Source organism: Eptatretus burgeri, chromosome 13 (genome assembly GCF_056783735.1).
Source record: "Eptatretus burgeri isolate ZD-2024b chromosome 13, Ebu_testis_v1, whole genome shotgun sequence".
Lineage (NCBI taxonomy): Eukaryota > Metazoa > Chordata > Myxini > Myxiniformes > Myxinidae > Eptatretus > Eptatretus burgeri.
The window spans coordinates 52,925,366-52,941,483 of record NC_140973.1 but is presented as its reverse complement, the minus strand read 5'-3'; the positions used below and the strand labels follow the sequence as shown (position 1 = coordinate 52,941,483).

Sequence of the window (16,118 nt, the reverse complement as noted above, 5' to 3'; positions counted from 1 at the left end):
CTGAGTCCCGCCAGCTCGAAGACCACACGAGGTGGGCAGGTCCGAGGCAGGCTCTCGTCTTCAGCTCGCCTTTCCCTCCGAGCTGGAGGCCTCAATAAAGGCTGTGGCCACCGGTTCTTGTGTGTGTGTGTGTGTGTGTGTGTGTGTGTGTGTGTGTGTGTGTGTGTGTGTGTGTGTGTGTGTGTGTGTGTGTGTGTGTGTGTGTGTGTGTGTGTGTGTGTGTGTGTGTGTGTGTTTGGGTGTTTGTGTGGCGCCAGTCTATTAAGTAAAACTGCATAAGTGCTTGTACATAAATTGCTATTCCTTGTATATTTGGTTAAGTCTGCCTTCTTGCATGCTTCCCTCCTCCCCCCCCCCTCATTATAAATAAACCCATGTGTTAAATGTATCGGTTCGTTGCTGTGTTTCTTCCATTGGCTTAGCGTGACGCGTGTTGGTGAATTATAAAGGCTGTTGCCACGGTAAATGTACGAGTGGATCGACGGAACTTTGGCGACCGTCCGCTCGGGTTGCGCACAGGTTGGGCACGCTAACTGCTCGACTTGTACGAGGGCCGTCGAGGGTGTGAATACTCGGTAACTCGCCACGTGGATTTCTATGTATTTTTAAGGTTGGCAAATAACTCTGCACCACATGGTGTAATTATTGACTATTCACGGTCCGGTAAGGGACCCGTACTTGCTTGAGTTTTTCGAAAGGTATGATCTAGATTCCAGGTGTTCGGTGGAGTCGACTCTGCAGCTCCATCTAGCGGTCGTGCCCGTCGCCGATACCCAGCCCCGCAACAGTACAACCGTCATATTATCTTTGTATATCTTGGTATAATTGGCTGCTCTTAGAGCACCCTTATTCTGGACATTTCCATCTGTCTGTCTGTCCGCGAAACTTTGGTCAAGCCTAGGGGCTAAACCACTCACCCGATTCCAATTAAATTTGATAGGTAGGACCAATATTTCTGGGAACCGTGTGTTCGAATATGGGACCCTGGGCCCGAGCAACAGCATAGCAACGGGACTTTAAAGTGGTCAAAAATCGAAAAAAATGAAAAAAAAATCGAAGCTTAGAGTTCTGTGCGCAATCTATCTAGCTCCCTTCATGCCAATTTGCAGCCCTAACAAAAAATATTTGTAAGAGGAGATAGGTTTTGGACGAGTACATGTCGAACATTTCAGAAACGGTTAATTGCGAATATCTCTAAGAGAAAGAGTCTGCTTTTGATGAAACTTGGGTAAAATGTGTACAATGTGGCGAGCATGTACACAAAAATGAATGGTTGCTATGCACACCCCCGTTGCTTAGCAACACCTAAAATACTTTATCGTACACTTATTGTGGACTGTACAAAATAATCAATACCTCCGAGGGACCTGTTTTTTTTGTGCCCAAGGAGATTGTCTTACAGCATCATATAAAAAAATAAAATATTTAGCGAATAGATAAATGGAATTACCAGGGCTGCCATTTGTTAGTCTCTTTGGAAACATTCCTGAAATTTCACAAGGTGGGTTTCTGGGCGCAAACTAAGAGGGCTGTGATAATCGTATTTATTGTGCCAAATTGATTGAAAGCATGTACATGAATATCGGCTAGTCGCGTCAGCCAGCTTTCCATCAAGAGTGAGCAGCCATGTCACCTACCAGCTTGTCTTCATATTTCTGTGTATCCCTGTATAATCATTGTATCATCTCTGCATATCTCTGTATATTTGTACACCTGTATCTCTGCATCTATAATCACTCACTCTCCTCATTATCAAAGTTTTCTGTTTACTTGTTTTGCAGAAACTTCTTTCTTCTTTCTTCTTTCTTTCTGATAAAGTTCAAAACAATTGTCCTGATACTGCTGTTGATATAAACCTTGAAGACCTTGTTGACAATATACATTGCTGTCTGTTACAAAGAGTGTTATTGTTACCAAGTGTTATTTATTTATGTTTTTACTTCTTTTTATTATATATATATATATATATATATATATATATATATATATATAATTTTTTTTAATGAGTTTAACTGAGCCTCCTCTATATCGGTGGTGTCGGGTTTGTTTTTACAATCGGCGCCCCCAATTTTTAATGGTACATCAATTTATTGGACCCCGAGGATTACTAAACAAACCACCATTTAGGTTTCGTTAAAACTTTTTTTTTCCTCCTCCCTCACTGCTAATTTCCAAGCTGTATCTTGGAACCAGTTAGGACTTTTGGAATTAAACTTTGCATCAATAATGGGAATAGAAAGTAGGTGGGGTTGACATACTTTTTCCACCTTGACATAAATTTTAAGGTCATGATGCAATTGTAGACATTTTACCATTTTTCACCATAACTCGACTAAGGTTTTGTTTGTTTGTTTTTTTTTCTGATCAGAATAGCATTGCCTTCACTAGATGGTGAAATGGTGGTCAGAAAACGGTTTAAATTTTTGTTTTGTTTTTTGTCATCGCTCAATGTTACCAATGCGGAATCTCAAAGACCACTTGGCCTTCCAAGATGTCCTTGTGTCATCATCGTGTCCCTCCACTGAAGTTGTGCATCTGATATTTGATTAGTGTCCTTGACCTAACTTTTTGGGATTGTAACCTCATTCACTAAAAACACCTTTTTGATCATAACCTCAAAAATTTTCCTCTAACTTTCATGATTTTGGGTTTTATGGATAGATTGTAGATAGGGACACATTTTCCTAATTTACACTCTATCCATAAATGTTGACCGTCAAGGTCACATGGCTTCCCGAAAAGAATATGGCCATCATTGGGTCGTGGGCAATCACCAAGCTTAAGCTGGGGGAGGCTGACCCTTGGTGATCGCTTTGTGATTGCAGATATTTAGTTGCAAGATTGTTGTTTTAACTAAGCAGTACTAAAGGGTTGATCACAAAATTGTACCCAATTCTAATTGTAATTTATATGATACATGAAGGAACTCGTGAAGTTTTGTTTGACTTCAATAAATGTTTGAAATGTCCTCTACGTTCTGCACACTTCAGGATAAGTATGGAATCGTTTCTGACTACAAACTGAAGTGTTTCACATGAGTCTCTGGAAATGATCCTCGATGTAGTCAGCATCTTTGATTTTGGGAAGGTTCATTGGGTTCTTTTTGAAAACGTTTCCCAAAATTATTCCCCACAGAAATAAATGTAAAGGTGTGAGAGGTGTCTGTGAAACTATACTGCCAGGAAAGGGATTGTTGAGCCAATGCATGGACAAGTGAGTTGTATGTGCAGTTGCTCCATCCTGTTGAAATTGAGCACCAGGAACGTTTCTCACATGACTCCAGAAAAAAATCTGTTCAACTTGTATGTAACGTTCCACATTCACAGCCACCTCTTCACTGATCTTCAAAAAAGTATGGACTGTAAATCCAATGACTACTGAGACCACACCATATAACTTTTTTTTTGAGAGGTGGGGGGGGGGGTGGTGGAGTGGTAACTCTATAAAGTAGGCTGGTTTCTCCATGCCCCAAATCTTACAATTCTGTTTGTTTACTAAACCATTCAAGTAAACATGATATTCTTTGATGAAAATTGTCATTGATGTTGATTCCTGCTTGATCAATAATCTTTCTGAATTGCACAAAAAAAATAATAACTTTGACACTCAGCATCTGAAGTTACCTGTTGTATCAATTGTTACCTGCTGCCTTACAAACAATTTTGTGAGGGAAAGCCTTCAGATTAACACTATTGACACTGCTTTGATACGCTAAAATTTTACGTGAAACTAGACGACCCGTGAACCCGTTGGGTTCCCATTGTGACAGTGGTTGATGAAAAACATCATTTCAAGAAAAAAATAAGATAGCTCCAGCGAACTATACTGCTGAGGTTGTTTGCATTGATCAAATACTCCCGAAGAGTACTTGACTGAATCGGGAATTGATTTTTTTTTTAATAATTTTTTTTTTCCGTTGCTCGATTTGAACGAAACTTGATACTGCACACCGCAGGTGAATGGTGAGTAAGGTGGATTTTTTGCACTGTCGTGCACCATTTTGGCTGTTTTGGGGACATTCATATACTGAACAAAAATATAAACGCACCAACCTAAATATCTAAGTCAAGATTGCCATTATGGGAAAATGGTCAAACCGATGATATGTTTGAGCAATGGTTCCTTTGTTTTGCTCAAGACAGATGTTCCCATTGAAATTGACCACGCTGAGTGTGTGGACTCACACGTTGAGTAATCCTTCCCATGAGCACCATGGGGCTTGACAGAGTGATGGTCAGTGAGCGTGACCAGGACACAAACACTCCCTATAGCTTGCCCTATAAAAGGCCTCCCTAAAATGTGGACTGGTGCCAAATGTCAACATGCCACAGATGTCACAAATCTTGAGGGAGCGCGCCATTGGCATGCTGAATGCTGGGACGTCAGTACGGGCCGTTGCAGCACACTTCAATGTCCACCACTCCACCATTAGCCACCTGAGAACGCGCCTCAGAGAGACTGGAAGCACTGTGAACCGCCCACATGCCCGGCGACCACGTGTGACCACCGCCGGTCAGGATCGTCACATGAGGCTGCAACATCTCCGGGATCGACTCTGACCGGCCACGAGGACTGCCGATGAGACTGTCGGGCTGCATAACAGGCGCATTTCAGCCCAGACGGTGCGTAACCGCTTGAGGGAGGACAACCTCCGAGCCCGCCGACCACACCGGGGACTCGACCTCACTGCAGTCCGACGTCAGACCCGACTGAACTGGGCCAATGTTCACTTGCCCTGGACCCTCGCACGATGGAGGAGAGTGCTGTTCACCGATGAGTCGTGGTTCCAGCTGTATCGGGCTGATGGCGGACTCCGCGTCTGGCGTCGGGCTGAGGAGCGCTACACTGACGCCAATGTCCTTCGTCCGGTGTCACACGGTGGTGCCAGTGTTATGGTGTGGGCCGGCATATGCCATGGAGAGCACACTCGGCTTCATTTCATTGAAGGCAACTTGAACGGGCAGCGGTACAGGGACGAGATACTCAGACCCATCGTCGTGCCGTTTGTGCGCCTTCACCATGTGACGTTTCAGCACGACAATGCTCGCCCCCATGTTGCCAGGATCTGCATGGACTTCCTCGGTGAGGAGGACATTGATGTCCTCGACTGGCCTCCATATTCTCCCGACATGTCGCCCTTCGAGCACCTTTGGGACGTTCTTGATCGACGCGTACGACAACATTACGCAGTCCCAGAGAACGTCCGCCAGCTCCGTGTGGCTCTCCAGGAGGAATGGGAAAACATCCCTCAGGCCACCATCGATAATCTGGTGATGTCCATGCGCCAGAGATGCACCGCTCTGCGCGACGCCAACGGTGGACACACCCGCTACTGACTGTGTGAACTCTGACAGTGACACCTCGGTTGTGTCGGCTGTTGTAGCGCAAAGACTGTCGCCAGAATTCTCAAGGAACTCTGAAATTTAATGCTCAATTGTCATGGATTCCATAACCAAATTGTTGTGAAGATTTAATATTAATGAGTTCGAGGTAAAATAGTAACAATCGCTTGGTGCGTTTATATTTTTGTTCAGTATACATACAAGATGAGAGTGTGAGTAAAATATATATATATATATATATATATATATATATATATATATATATATATATATATATATATATATATATATATATATATATATATATATATATGTGCCTTGTTTGTTTTTGAGGGCAATGAGCAATCACTTTACTAATTCTGTCTATGGTCTCTGGATTTTGAATATTCCTCAGATGTCCAGTGTCCTGCATTAGTTCTTCACAGAACCTGTCTCTCTCCACTTTGAAATTGTATGAAGCATAGTCTTTGAGGTTGGTGTATTATATCTAGGGAATTGTCTTCTGAACACACGCTGCACTCCTATCACTGATCTCTGCTCTACATTCTTCTTGACAATGAAGATTCACTCCTTTGTTGTTAGTTTTGCCATGAGTGACCTGCAAAAATTGCAATAAAATTTGTTGTTTTTTTTAAATTGTATTTATTTATTGATTTATTTATCTATGTATATAAAAATATATGTGAAGAGTAGGTGAGCTATTGCTGGCACCATGGTGAAATTACAAATTCCTGCCATAACTACTACTTGGAAGGTGATGGCAAAACACCTGGTATAACCCCTGCTCAGGAGGTTGCTTCAATGGCACCAATGCCATGTGAAGAGTATGGTACATCAGAGAGAGACTACCCCCCATTCACCCTTCCAAGCCAAAACTTCTTACTTTGTTGTTTCAGTATGGTCTCTCCTCTCTCTCTGCTCTCTCTGCTCTCTCCGCTCTCTTCTCCCTCTCTCTCTCTCTCTGCCCTCTCCCTCTCTCTCTGCCCTCTCTCTCTCTCTCTCTCTCTCTCTCTCTCTCTCTCTCTCTCTCTCTCTCTCTCTCTCTCTCTCTCTCTCTCTCTCTCTCTCTCTTGCCCTCTCTGCTTGCTCTCTCTTGCCCTCTCTGCTTGCTCTCTCTTGCTCTCTCTCTCTCTCTGCTCTCTCTCTGCTCTCTCTTGCCCCCTCTCTCTCTCTTTCCCGCTCTCTCTCTCTTGCCCTCTCTCTTGCCCGCTCTCTCTCTCTCTTGCCCTCTCTCTCTCTCTTGCCCTCTCTCTCTCTTGCCCTCTCTCTCTCTCTTGCCCTCTCTCTCTCTTGCCCCCTCTCTCTCTTGCCCTCTCTCTTGCCCCTCTCTCTCTTGCCCTCTCTCTTGTCCTCTCTCTCTTGCCCCCTCTCTCTCTTGCCCTCTCTCTTGTCCTCTCTCTTGCCCCCTCTCTCTCTTGCCCTCTCTCTTGTCCTCTCTCTTGCCCCCTCTCTCTCTTGCCCTCTCTCTCTTGTCCTCTCTCTTGCCCTCTCTCTGTCTTGCCCTCTCTCTCTCTTGCCCGCTCTCTCTCTCTTGCCCGCTCTCTCTCTCTTGCCCGCTCTCTCTCTCTCTTGCCCTCTCTCTCTTGCCCTCTCTCTCTTGCCCCTCTCTCTTGCCCTCTCTCTCTCTCTCTTGCCCGCTCTCTCTCTCTTGCCCTCTCTCTCTCTTGCCCTCTCTCTCTCTTGCCCTCTCTCTTGCCCCCTCTCTCTCTTGCCCTCTCTCTCTCTTGCCCTCTCTCTCTCTTGCCCTCTCTCTTGCCCCCTCTCTCTCTTGCCCCCTCTCTCTCTTGCCCCCTCTCTCTCTCTTGCCCCCCCTCTCGCTCTCTCTCTTGCCCTCTCTCTCTCCCTCTCTCTCCCTCTTTCTCCCTCTCTCTCTCCCTCTCTCTTGCCCTCTCTCTCCCTCTCTCTTGCCCTCTCTCTCCCTCTCTCTCCCTCTCTCGTGCCCTCTCCCTCGTGCCCTCTCCCTCTTGCCCTCTCCCTCTTGCCCTCTCCCTCTTGCCCTCTCCCTCTTGCCCTCTCCCTCTTGCTCTCTCTCTCTCTCTCTCTCTCTCTCTCTCTCTCTCTCTCTCTCTCTCTCTCTCTCTCTCTCTCTCTCTCTCTCTCTCTCTCTCTCTCTCTCACACACATTCCCTTGGTGGCTCCTCCTTTGTATTCAGCATGAGACTGCAGGTAGCATCACTGGCTGAGGGTGCAGCTATGCCACTGATACTGTGCCCCTATTGCCAGTACACTGGTACTCATGTTGCCAACCTTGGAAGGATAACAAACTGAGTATCCCCTACCTGGTGTTGATTCCACGGTCGACAGAGGCTCGAACTCAGGAACCTAAGATCCCAAGCCAGCCACCCTAACCCCTAAGCCAACACCAGGCTTCCCCTTGGTGGCTGATGCTATCGCACTGTCAATGTGACCTTGTTGTTCCACGAGCTTGTTGTTGAGAGAAAAAAAGGTCACCAGTCAGTCCATTCAAGGTTAAGGTCAAAATGTGTACCCAGGTTCTTCAGGTAAGGCAAGTATGTTTCCTTCAAGTGCGAAATGTGGTGTTTGTAGCCTAAATTGATTTGGTGCTGTTGTACCAACAAAAAAATTGTGAGACTAATAACAATACATCATCCATTTGGATATGGAAAATTCAAGTAACAATAGGTCATTCATTCAGAAATGGAAAACCCTAATAACGGATTGGCCTGTTAGTAGCTCATTCCCATTGGAAACAACATTTTCACCCACATTCAAATTACATTTACTATATCTGCCCAATGTTCTTGTTCTGCATGTCATTTATATACAAACCCTTCCTTAACCTTCGAATGATGTAAAGAAAAGAAAATACCCTCATTGAGTCTGTTTCACTTTATTAGTCTCTTTTTCTCCTTGTTGGACACAAACTACCATATGAGCACTACCCAAGAGCTGGAAATTCCCTGCAGGAAGTCCTAAAGGACAACTTGTATTTAAAAAGAAATACACAGCTCTTCATCCTCCATAACAGGTTTAAACGGCCAATAAATGTTATGTCGATACTGTCAACACACTGCATGCCATGCTAACACTGTAGTTAACAACACACACTGCATGCCATGCTAACACTGGTTAACAACACACACTGCATGCCATGCTAACACTGGTTAACAACACACACTGCATGCCATGCTAACACTGTAGTTAACAACACACACTGCATGCCATGCTAACACTGGTTAACAACACACACTGCATGCCATGCTAACACTGTAGTTAACAACACACACTGCATGCCATGCTAACACTGGTTAACAACACACACTGCATGCCATGCTAACACTGTGGTTAACAACACACACTGCATGCCATGCTAATAATACTGTGGTTAACAACACACACTGCATGCCATGCTAATAATACTGTGGTTAACAACACACACTGCATGCCATGCTAATAATACTGTGGTTAACAACACACACTGCATGCCATGCTAATAATACTGTGGTTAACAACACACACTGCATGCCATGCTAATAATACTGTGGTTAACAACACACACTGCATGCCATGCTAATAATACTGTGGTTAACAACACACTGCATGCCATGCTAATAATACTGTGGTTAACAACACACACTGCATGCCATGCTAATAATACTGTGGTTAACAACACACTGCATGCCATGCTAATAATACTGTGGTTAACAACACACTGCATGCCATGCTAACACTGTGGTTAACAACACACTGCATGCCATGCTAACACTGTGAAGTTTAGGGTGACTCTGTTCAAGTTCCTCCAAGAGCCTGAGACCACCTAAAATAAAAAAAATAAAAAAAAATTAAACCTATTACAATGTGCTGTGAGTTGGATTTCCAAATGCATACAAGCACATACCTTGCATCACGTATAAAGTCTGACGTCATGTTTCCAACTTTTTATTTTCCCCTTTACGAGAGCAAGGCTCATGGAAGAGCAATTAGAACTTGTAGTGGGATCAACATCAAGGGAATGAATTGATAAAACAAGAGGAAAGGGAAGATGGGGGAGTAAACTGAAGCAAGCGGGTAACATGGTTGTGTTATGAAAGGTTAATGGGGGTAATAAAGACCAGGGGGGCAGAATTGTGGATGATGAGATGGTGGGTGCACTGCTTGGTTGAAGCTTCTGGTAAAAATGGACTTGTGGTTCATAACAAAGCGTAACCGTAATTATCCACTTGATGGGTTAGATGTTGAGTCATCACTGTATTGTCCCTTAGTGTCACAGTTTGTTCCTATTTGGATACAAAGATCTGGGATCAAGGGGGAGCGATAGGACAAAAGGGTGAGCAACTATCGAGCAGATGGAAACTGGCAGACAAGGAACAAATGCACAGGCTCCATAGTATAAAAGTAGGGACATGTGGACAGAACAATGGAACAAAGTGCATAAGTATAAAAAGGACATGTGAGCAGACACATAAAAGTTGACAAACGAGCTGAGTATGAAAAAGAGAGCAAGTGGACAATGTGAAAGGAGGCCCAGTGAGGCCAGAAGAAATCAGGAAAAGGAATAGCAGATGTCACAAGATGGTGATTGATCACCGTTTTAAAGGAGTGGAAGGAAGGACATGATTGTGCAGACTCAGGGAATTGATTCTGTCAATGACTGATTTGTTGTATTCTTCACACCTGTCACCTGGCAGGGAATCAACCATGTGGACTATTTTGGTTTTGTCTGCCGGGACAGCATGGAGGTGGGAACCTGCCAGTATGCTTGTCACATCTTCCAGTGTGCCTCTGCGAGCCTGGTGAGTGAGTACGTGCCTGCACGTGTGCAGGTGTGTCCGCACTACTGTATGTGTAAGTGCACCTCTGCACGCCTGCATGATTGACGATGTGTTCATGTTATGTAATGTTTTATTAATGCATCTTGAGGTCATGAAGCAAAATTTTTCTATGTTTAAAACACATATCCTTGTATATTGACGAATGGCAATTGGGGGTTAAAATTGGAATTTCCCCAATGAAGTTGAGGCTATGGGCCTATCACTTTCTCATCACAGAAAGGTCGGTGGTCTCTGTCTTCTACTTCCTTTCTGGTCTTGCATCCTCTGCTGTTTCTGTGCTTTGTCCCATTTCCCCCCCCCCTCCCCTCAGGTTTCTAGAGGGCGCACTCGGTCCACCATCAACCCCCTTCTAGTGAAACTACCGACTGCATATCCATAATCATGCTCACCTCCACTCATTCGTTTCTCTTTTTTTCCCACCTGTGGAACCAACTTCCATGTTCTCTTCAATGTCCTCCTTCCCTTGAGGTCTTCAAGCCAGATGTTCACTACCATCTCAGATAATCTCCCATACAAACCATGATCTTTCTTTTCTACCCCCATCAACCTCACCTCCCCCAAGCCCACCTCCTTCCAATTTTCTCTTATCCTCCATTCCTCCTCATTCCTCCCCATGCCCATTGTTTGTCCAAGTCTCCCTCTATCTTGCTCTGCTGTTGTTGTTTCCCCCTTCTATACTGTTCCTTTTGTTTTGTTGCATCCTGATGTGTTCAGTGCTCTAGCTCTTCCATGAGCCTTGTCTGTATACATAAAGTACATTTTTAAATATAAATGTACTTTTTGCCAAAGCATGTTTTAATAGCTTGTTTATATACTACTACTACTACTACTACTACTACTACTACTACTACTACTACTACTACTACTACTACTACTACTACTCAGCGGATGCATCCGAGATTATCGTGTTGATGGCTATAGTGGATCTGTGGGCGCCACTCCTACAGCCACCCTTTGATATCGAGGTGTGGTCCCCTAGCCTTTACTCATCCAAGAGTCACCTACAAGGCAGTATCTGATAACCTGAGGTCGAGAGCTAACCCTGGCGGTGAGATGGTAAGGACCCACGAGGTGGTGAGGTGGTGAAGTGGATGGCCGTTGGCTCTGGATAAATTCATCTGCCATTTTTCAGCTCTTGTTTTTAATACTGACGGGTGTCCACTCACCCTCCTCACTAGATGGGTCTAGTGGGGAAGCCAGTTTAGTCGCCGACCAACTCGACCATGCGGCAGGTAGTACTGGGTTCATGTTACCAGTAGCAGGTCAACCACGACCTGACCTGACAAATGTTTATATTCAGTATGTTTAATTGTTCTTTCACTGAGTACAGACTAACGATTCCCTTGTGCAATGTCTCCTCTACACCTTCACTTGCTCCTTGTTTTTTGATATTTGTCGGTTTACTTTTCTCATTTTAAAGATTCACATCCACAGTGAAACGAACCTGACCACAGTTCCTCAACACTAAAAATATTTCCTCACTGGACTCCTCCACAAACTACACCTCCGTTTCCTCTTTCACTTGAAACGCACAATAATGTGAAATTGTAAAGAGAAAGATGTGCCCGCACGTGATAGAGCCATGTCGTGATGAATGAGATGCAATGGTGTCTTGAGGGGTCTGAATGAAATGTGAGCTCCCTTCTCCCCCAACGTCCTCCCCTATCATCTCCACCTTTCTTTCTCCTTTGTGGAGGGGTTGTGTATTGAAGTACAGTGGAATTATTTGGTACTTAATAAGATACGAGTTAAAGAGGGCCAAATTCTTTGAGTTTACTTTGAGTGATTTAGCATTGCAATTACCTAGGATCAGCACATGATGGCCTTTTTGGTGCAATCATAGAATCATCATTATGAATGTAATCTGTTCAAATTGCAAATTCGAACAGACCGTGCCTTTACATGGGTTCGCAGTCCTACATAACCGTATGGTCATCCCTGCCAGGAAATGCATGCCATGGGAGTCTTCCGTGCCGCACAGATGTCATCCCTTCCTGACACATGCATGTCATGGGAGTCATCCCTTCCTGGCACATGCATGTCATGGGAGTCATCTCTTCCTGGCACATGCATGTCATGGGAGCCATCCCTTCCTGGCACATGCATGTCATGGGAGTCATCTCTTCCTGGCACATGCATGTCATGGGAGTCATCCCTTCCTGGCACATGCATGTCATGGGAGTCATCCCTTCCTGGCACATGCATGTCATGGGAGCCATCCCTTCCTGGCACATGCATGTCATGGGAGTCATCCCTTCCTGGCACATGCATGTCACTAAAACAAAATGTAATAATGGTTAGAAAGGTCTGCTAAGATCACTGTGTGTGTGTGTGTGTGTGTGTGTGTGTGTGTGTGTGTGTGTGTGTGTGTGTGTGTGTGTGTGTGTGTGTGTGTGTGTGTGTGTGTGTGTGTGTGAGATTGCATTGTTGCAATAGTTGTTAAAATGTGGACCATATCTGAAGGTCGAGTCATTTATAGATGCTGAGTTGGCCTAATATTGAATGGTCCTGGATTTCATTCCTCCATCAGACTTGACTTTTTTTCTTCTTTTGTTTTTTACATATCGATTGAGCCAAAGTCATTAAACACTGTCCAAGACCAAGTTAGACGGTGTGGCTAAAATGAAAGTTCGCTTGGGATTTTAAAGGAAAGTAAAGTGCAAGGAAAAGTTTGATAATGAGATTATTACTTTGACATGTATAACTGAGTGCAGTTCATTATCAGGAGCGAATGACGTTTTCAAAGACGAAGTGCGCCGTGACTATAATGGAGTTTCACAATGACGTGGGAAAAAGGAAGAATTTCACTTATCTCAAATGTTCTTGCCCTTCTGTCCTTCGTGTACAAGTACTATGTGTAAAGACAACCGTGCATGTTAAAAATATCATTGCAGCCACAGACTCTTCCTGGTTGCCCGGTTCAAATCCAGTTGGTCTTGTCAAAGCGAACCCAATGGTCGACCGTTTCGGAAACTCCCTTGTCAGATATGCATCTGAATGCCATGTTACCATACGGATTGGGAGCCCTAAAATGGTCCAGCATCACGTGACGATCTAATTACCCCAAGCAATCCAAGTCGTGTGGAGTGGTGTGGAGACCACAATCAATTATTCCCTTAACAGGTCCTCTAAAACCACCAAATGAAGCAGTTGCCACAGCAATAATTGACCCCCGAGACCAGATATATTTATTAAGTAAGAAGAAACAATGGCACTGGGGAAGGAAACAAAAGTAATACACAAATAAATGATTTAACAAGCACTCCGCTTGACCCACTACCAAATACACACCAATGGTACTAACAAACAATCGGGAACCTTAAGGCCTCCGACACACCATGAGAGATAGAGTGAGGGCAAACAAAATAGAAGTCTGCCAAACCCGGCAGAGCTGGTGGGAAGGAGGCGAACCGCATCTGGGAACTGGGCCCATCCATGGTTGCGGAAGGACCCTCAGGTTCGCATGCTGTGATATCCTTGAGGAGGATTGGCATGGCCAGCTGGATGGGGGCATGTCTTTCTGCTGCATGAGCAGTTTACAATAAGCAGCCTTCGTCCTTTGTCATCCCGGGCATCTCCTCATTTAACCCCAACTGCACGTGCCTTTATTACCTATGGCCCCAACCTCGCACCATGATATCCCGCACCCCTCCCCTCACTCACCGTTGGGCGCCAATCGTCATGGTGGGTAGAGAGATCCCACCACATCTTGGAGACAAGCCGTAGTTGTCGCAATGCTTGTTATGCTTTGGCACCTAAAATTGTGCCACAAGGCCTAACGAACGCTAGGCCAAGCAAGACGTCGTCTAACGATTACATAAGAGATGGACATCTAATCGCAATTAATTTACGCTTTCTAGTGTAAAGCAGAAATTATTGAAACCAGACTTCAACTGTTCATTACCTTGTCATTCAGTGAATTCGTTGAATTCTTGGTTCCTGGGGTTGATAGGTTGAACAAATCTTAATCAGTTTTTTTGTAATTATTACTTTAGGGAGTGTTTGGATGATCACTTTGAGTCAATTCTAAGAAGACATTATTATTTTGCATTCCACATCTTGGTGTCAGAAGTGGGAAGTCTGGACGGAGGTGAGAACCTGAGGAACCCCCGGGCTGACTAACCAACTGATTGTCATCACGTACCACTCTCAAAAGACATCAAGAGATGGAGGCCCTGTTTAGGGAGTTGGAGACCCTGAGGCTGAAGGTACGCGAACAAGAGGAGGCCTTGAATTCATGACAGTACCAGCCTTGGTGTTGACGACCTGCTGCCAACTCCCCAGATTCAAGGACAAACCAGTTCATGACGGTGATATTCCTCTTGAGTGGATAACCGAATCACTCATAAATTGAGTGATGAGGAGCTTGCCATTTTACTGTGTGAACGTTTGGCCGGGCAAGCTGGGAAAGAAATTTTGGCGAGAGGCGAGGATGTAAGAAAGTCGCCAGACCAAATCGTTAAGGTTCTGAGAAAAGTATTTTGTGGTGGGGGTGATATTTATTTATTTGTTTATTTAATTATTTTTAATCATCGGCTCAACATCGCTTTTCCATGTACCACCAGCAACCGCATCAGGATTTGGTAACCGTTTCCCTCGATCTCATTGAACTGCACAACAAAATTAATCAGGTCTGCCCATCTTTTGGTGACCATCACGTGTGAGCGAGCTTTGAAGGGTCAGCTGTCAAAAACCTTAAACGATGTACGTTAAAGGGAGATGCGTCGTTTCTCCAGAGAGCAGCCAAACCTATCATTTTTGGACCTCCGACATGCCATGATTGGCTGAGAGATACCACACCATCCTTCCTTCCATCCATCGAGACCATACTCTGTGCAAAGCATTGGTTTTGCCGAAGCAGTCTCCTTGGCTATTGGACACAATCCTGGATGGGTCGCCACTCCGACACAGGATAGCAGCAAGCTGGCACTCATTTTGCCAACTTCGGAAAGATGACAGGCAGAGTCAACCCCACCTGGTATCAATTCAACAGCCGAGTGGGATTTGAACTCAGGATCCTAGGATCTCAAGCCCCACCACCTTAACCATTAAGCCAACACCAGGCATACATACCACACCAAATGACACTTAAAAAAAAAAAAACCTGCTGCTCAAGAACATGGGGTTACGACAGACACCTTGAAGTGACAGGAAGACTTCATCGCCAAGAAACAACCACAGATTTATGACTTAATTGCTGGGCTGAAGGAGGCCAAGGAAAGGAAATCTCGTTCCTTTTGGTCCTGTGGTGAAACCAGACACTTTTGGCGTAACTGTCTGACCAAAAAGTTGAACTACTAGAGCCTGGAGTGGTGAACCACACTGCAGGCACTGGTGACTAATGTTGGATGTCGGTGGTGCGAATCTCCGTTGTTTCATCAATACTGGCACCAAAGTTTGAACCGTAACACAAACTTCCTATCAGCAATACTTGGATAAGCTTGAATTGATGAATGTGCGTGAGCTGATTCATATTACTGCCGTGAATGGATTGAATATTCCATATGTAGGCTATGTCACATTAATTGCTAAGGTTTTTGGCCAACAAGTGGACAATCTTGGTTTCTTGGTTTTAAGAGATGTCGATACAGGTACAGTATGTACCAGCGCAAAACGGTTTTTCCTGATGTTTTGAGGTCAAACGTCTCTCAAGGAGATTCATTTTAAGGAAATAACTATGCTCCATTAAACATCTTTAACCCACTAGGAGTCATTTCCACAATCGACGTTACCAAGCATCTTTTGTGGCACTTCACTCGTGTCAGAGCGAGCCCAGAGTTTTGACGCGTCATCTTTCTGGGCTAAGTATCTTTGATCTACAATGTGATTTAAATTGTGATGGTTGGAGAGCGAAATACAAAGCTGTTCAGACATGCTGGGATTATGCATCCTTTGAGCTTTGTTGTTATACATTTGTACAATGGGGAAAAATAGTGTACATTTGTTCGATTTACAACACAATACTTCTGGTTTGTTTTTATTT

General features: G+C 44.5%; 1 protein-coding gene across 6 annotated transcripts in view; it reads left to right on the top strand.

Annotated features, from left to right (window-relative positions):
• LOC147014491 (TBC1 domain family member 4-like) overlaps positions 1-16,118 on the top strand; it is a 79,136-nt gene that overhangs the window by 21,450 nt on the left and 41,568 nt on the right. For all 6 annotated transcript variants that reach the window (XR_015050776.1, XR_015050777.1, XM_085852479.1 and 3 more), the window contains exon 4: positions 9,992-10,096. Coding sequence is in view for 4 of the 6 variants with exons in the window: in XM_085852479.1 (XP_085708605.1) it covers positions 9,992-10,096 (105 nt within the window). In the remaining 2 variants the exon portion in view is untranslated. The remainder of the gene's footprint in view (positions 1-9,991; positions 10,097-16,118) is intronic.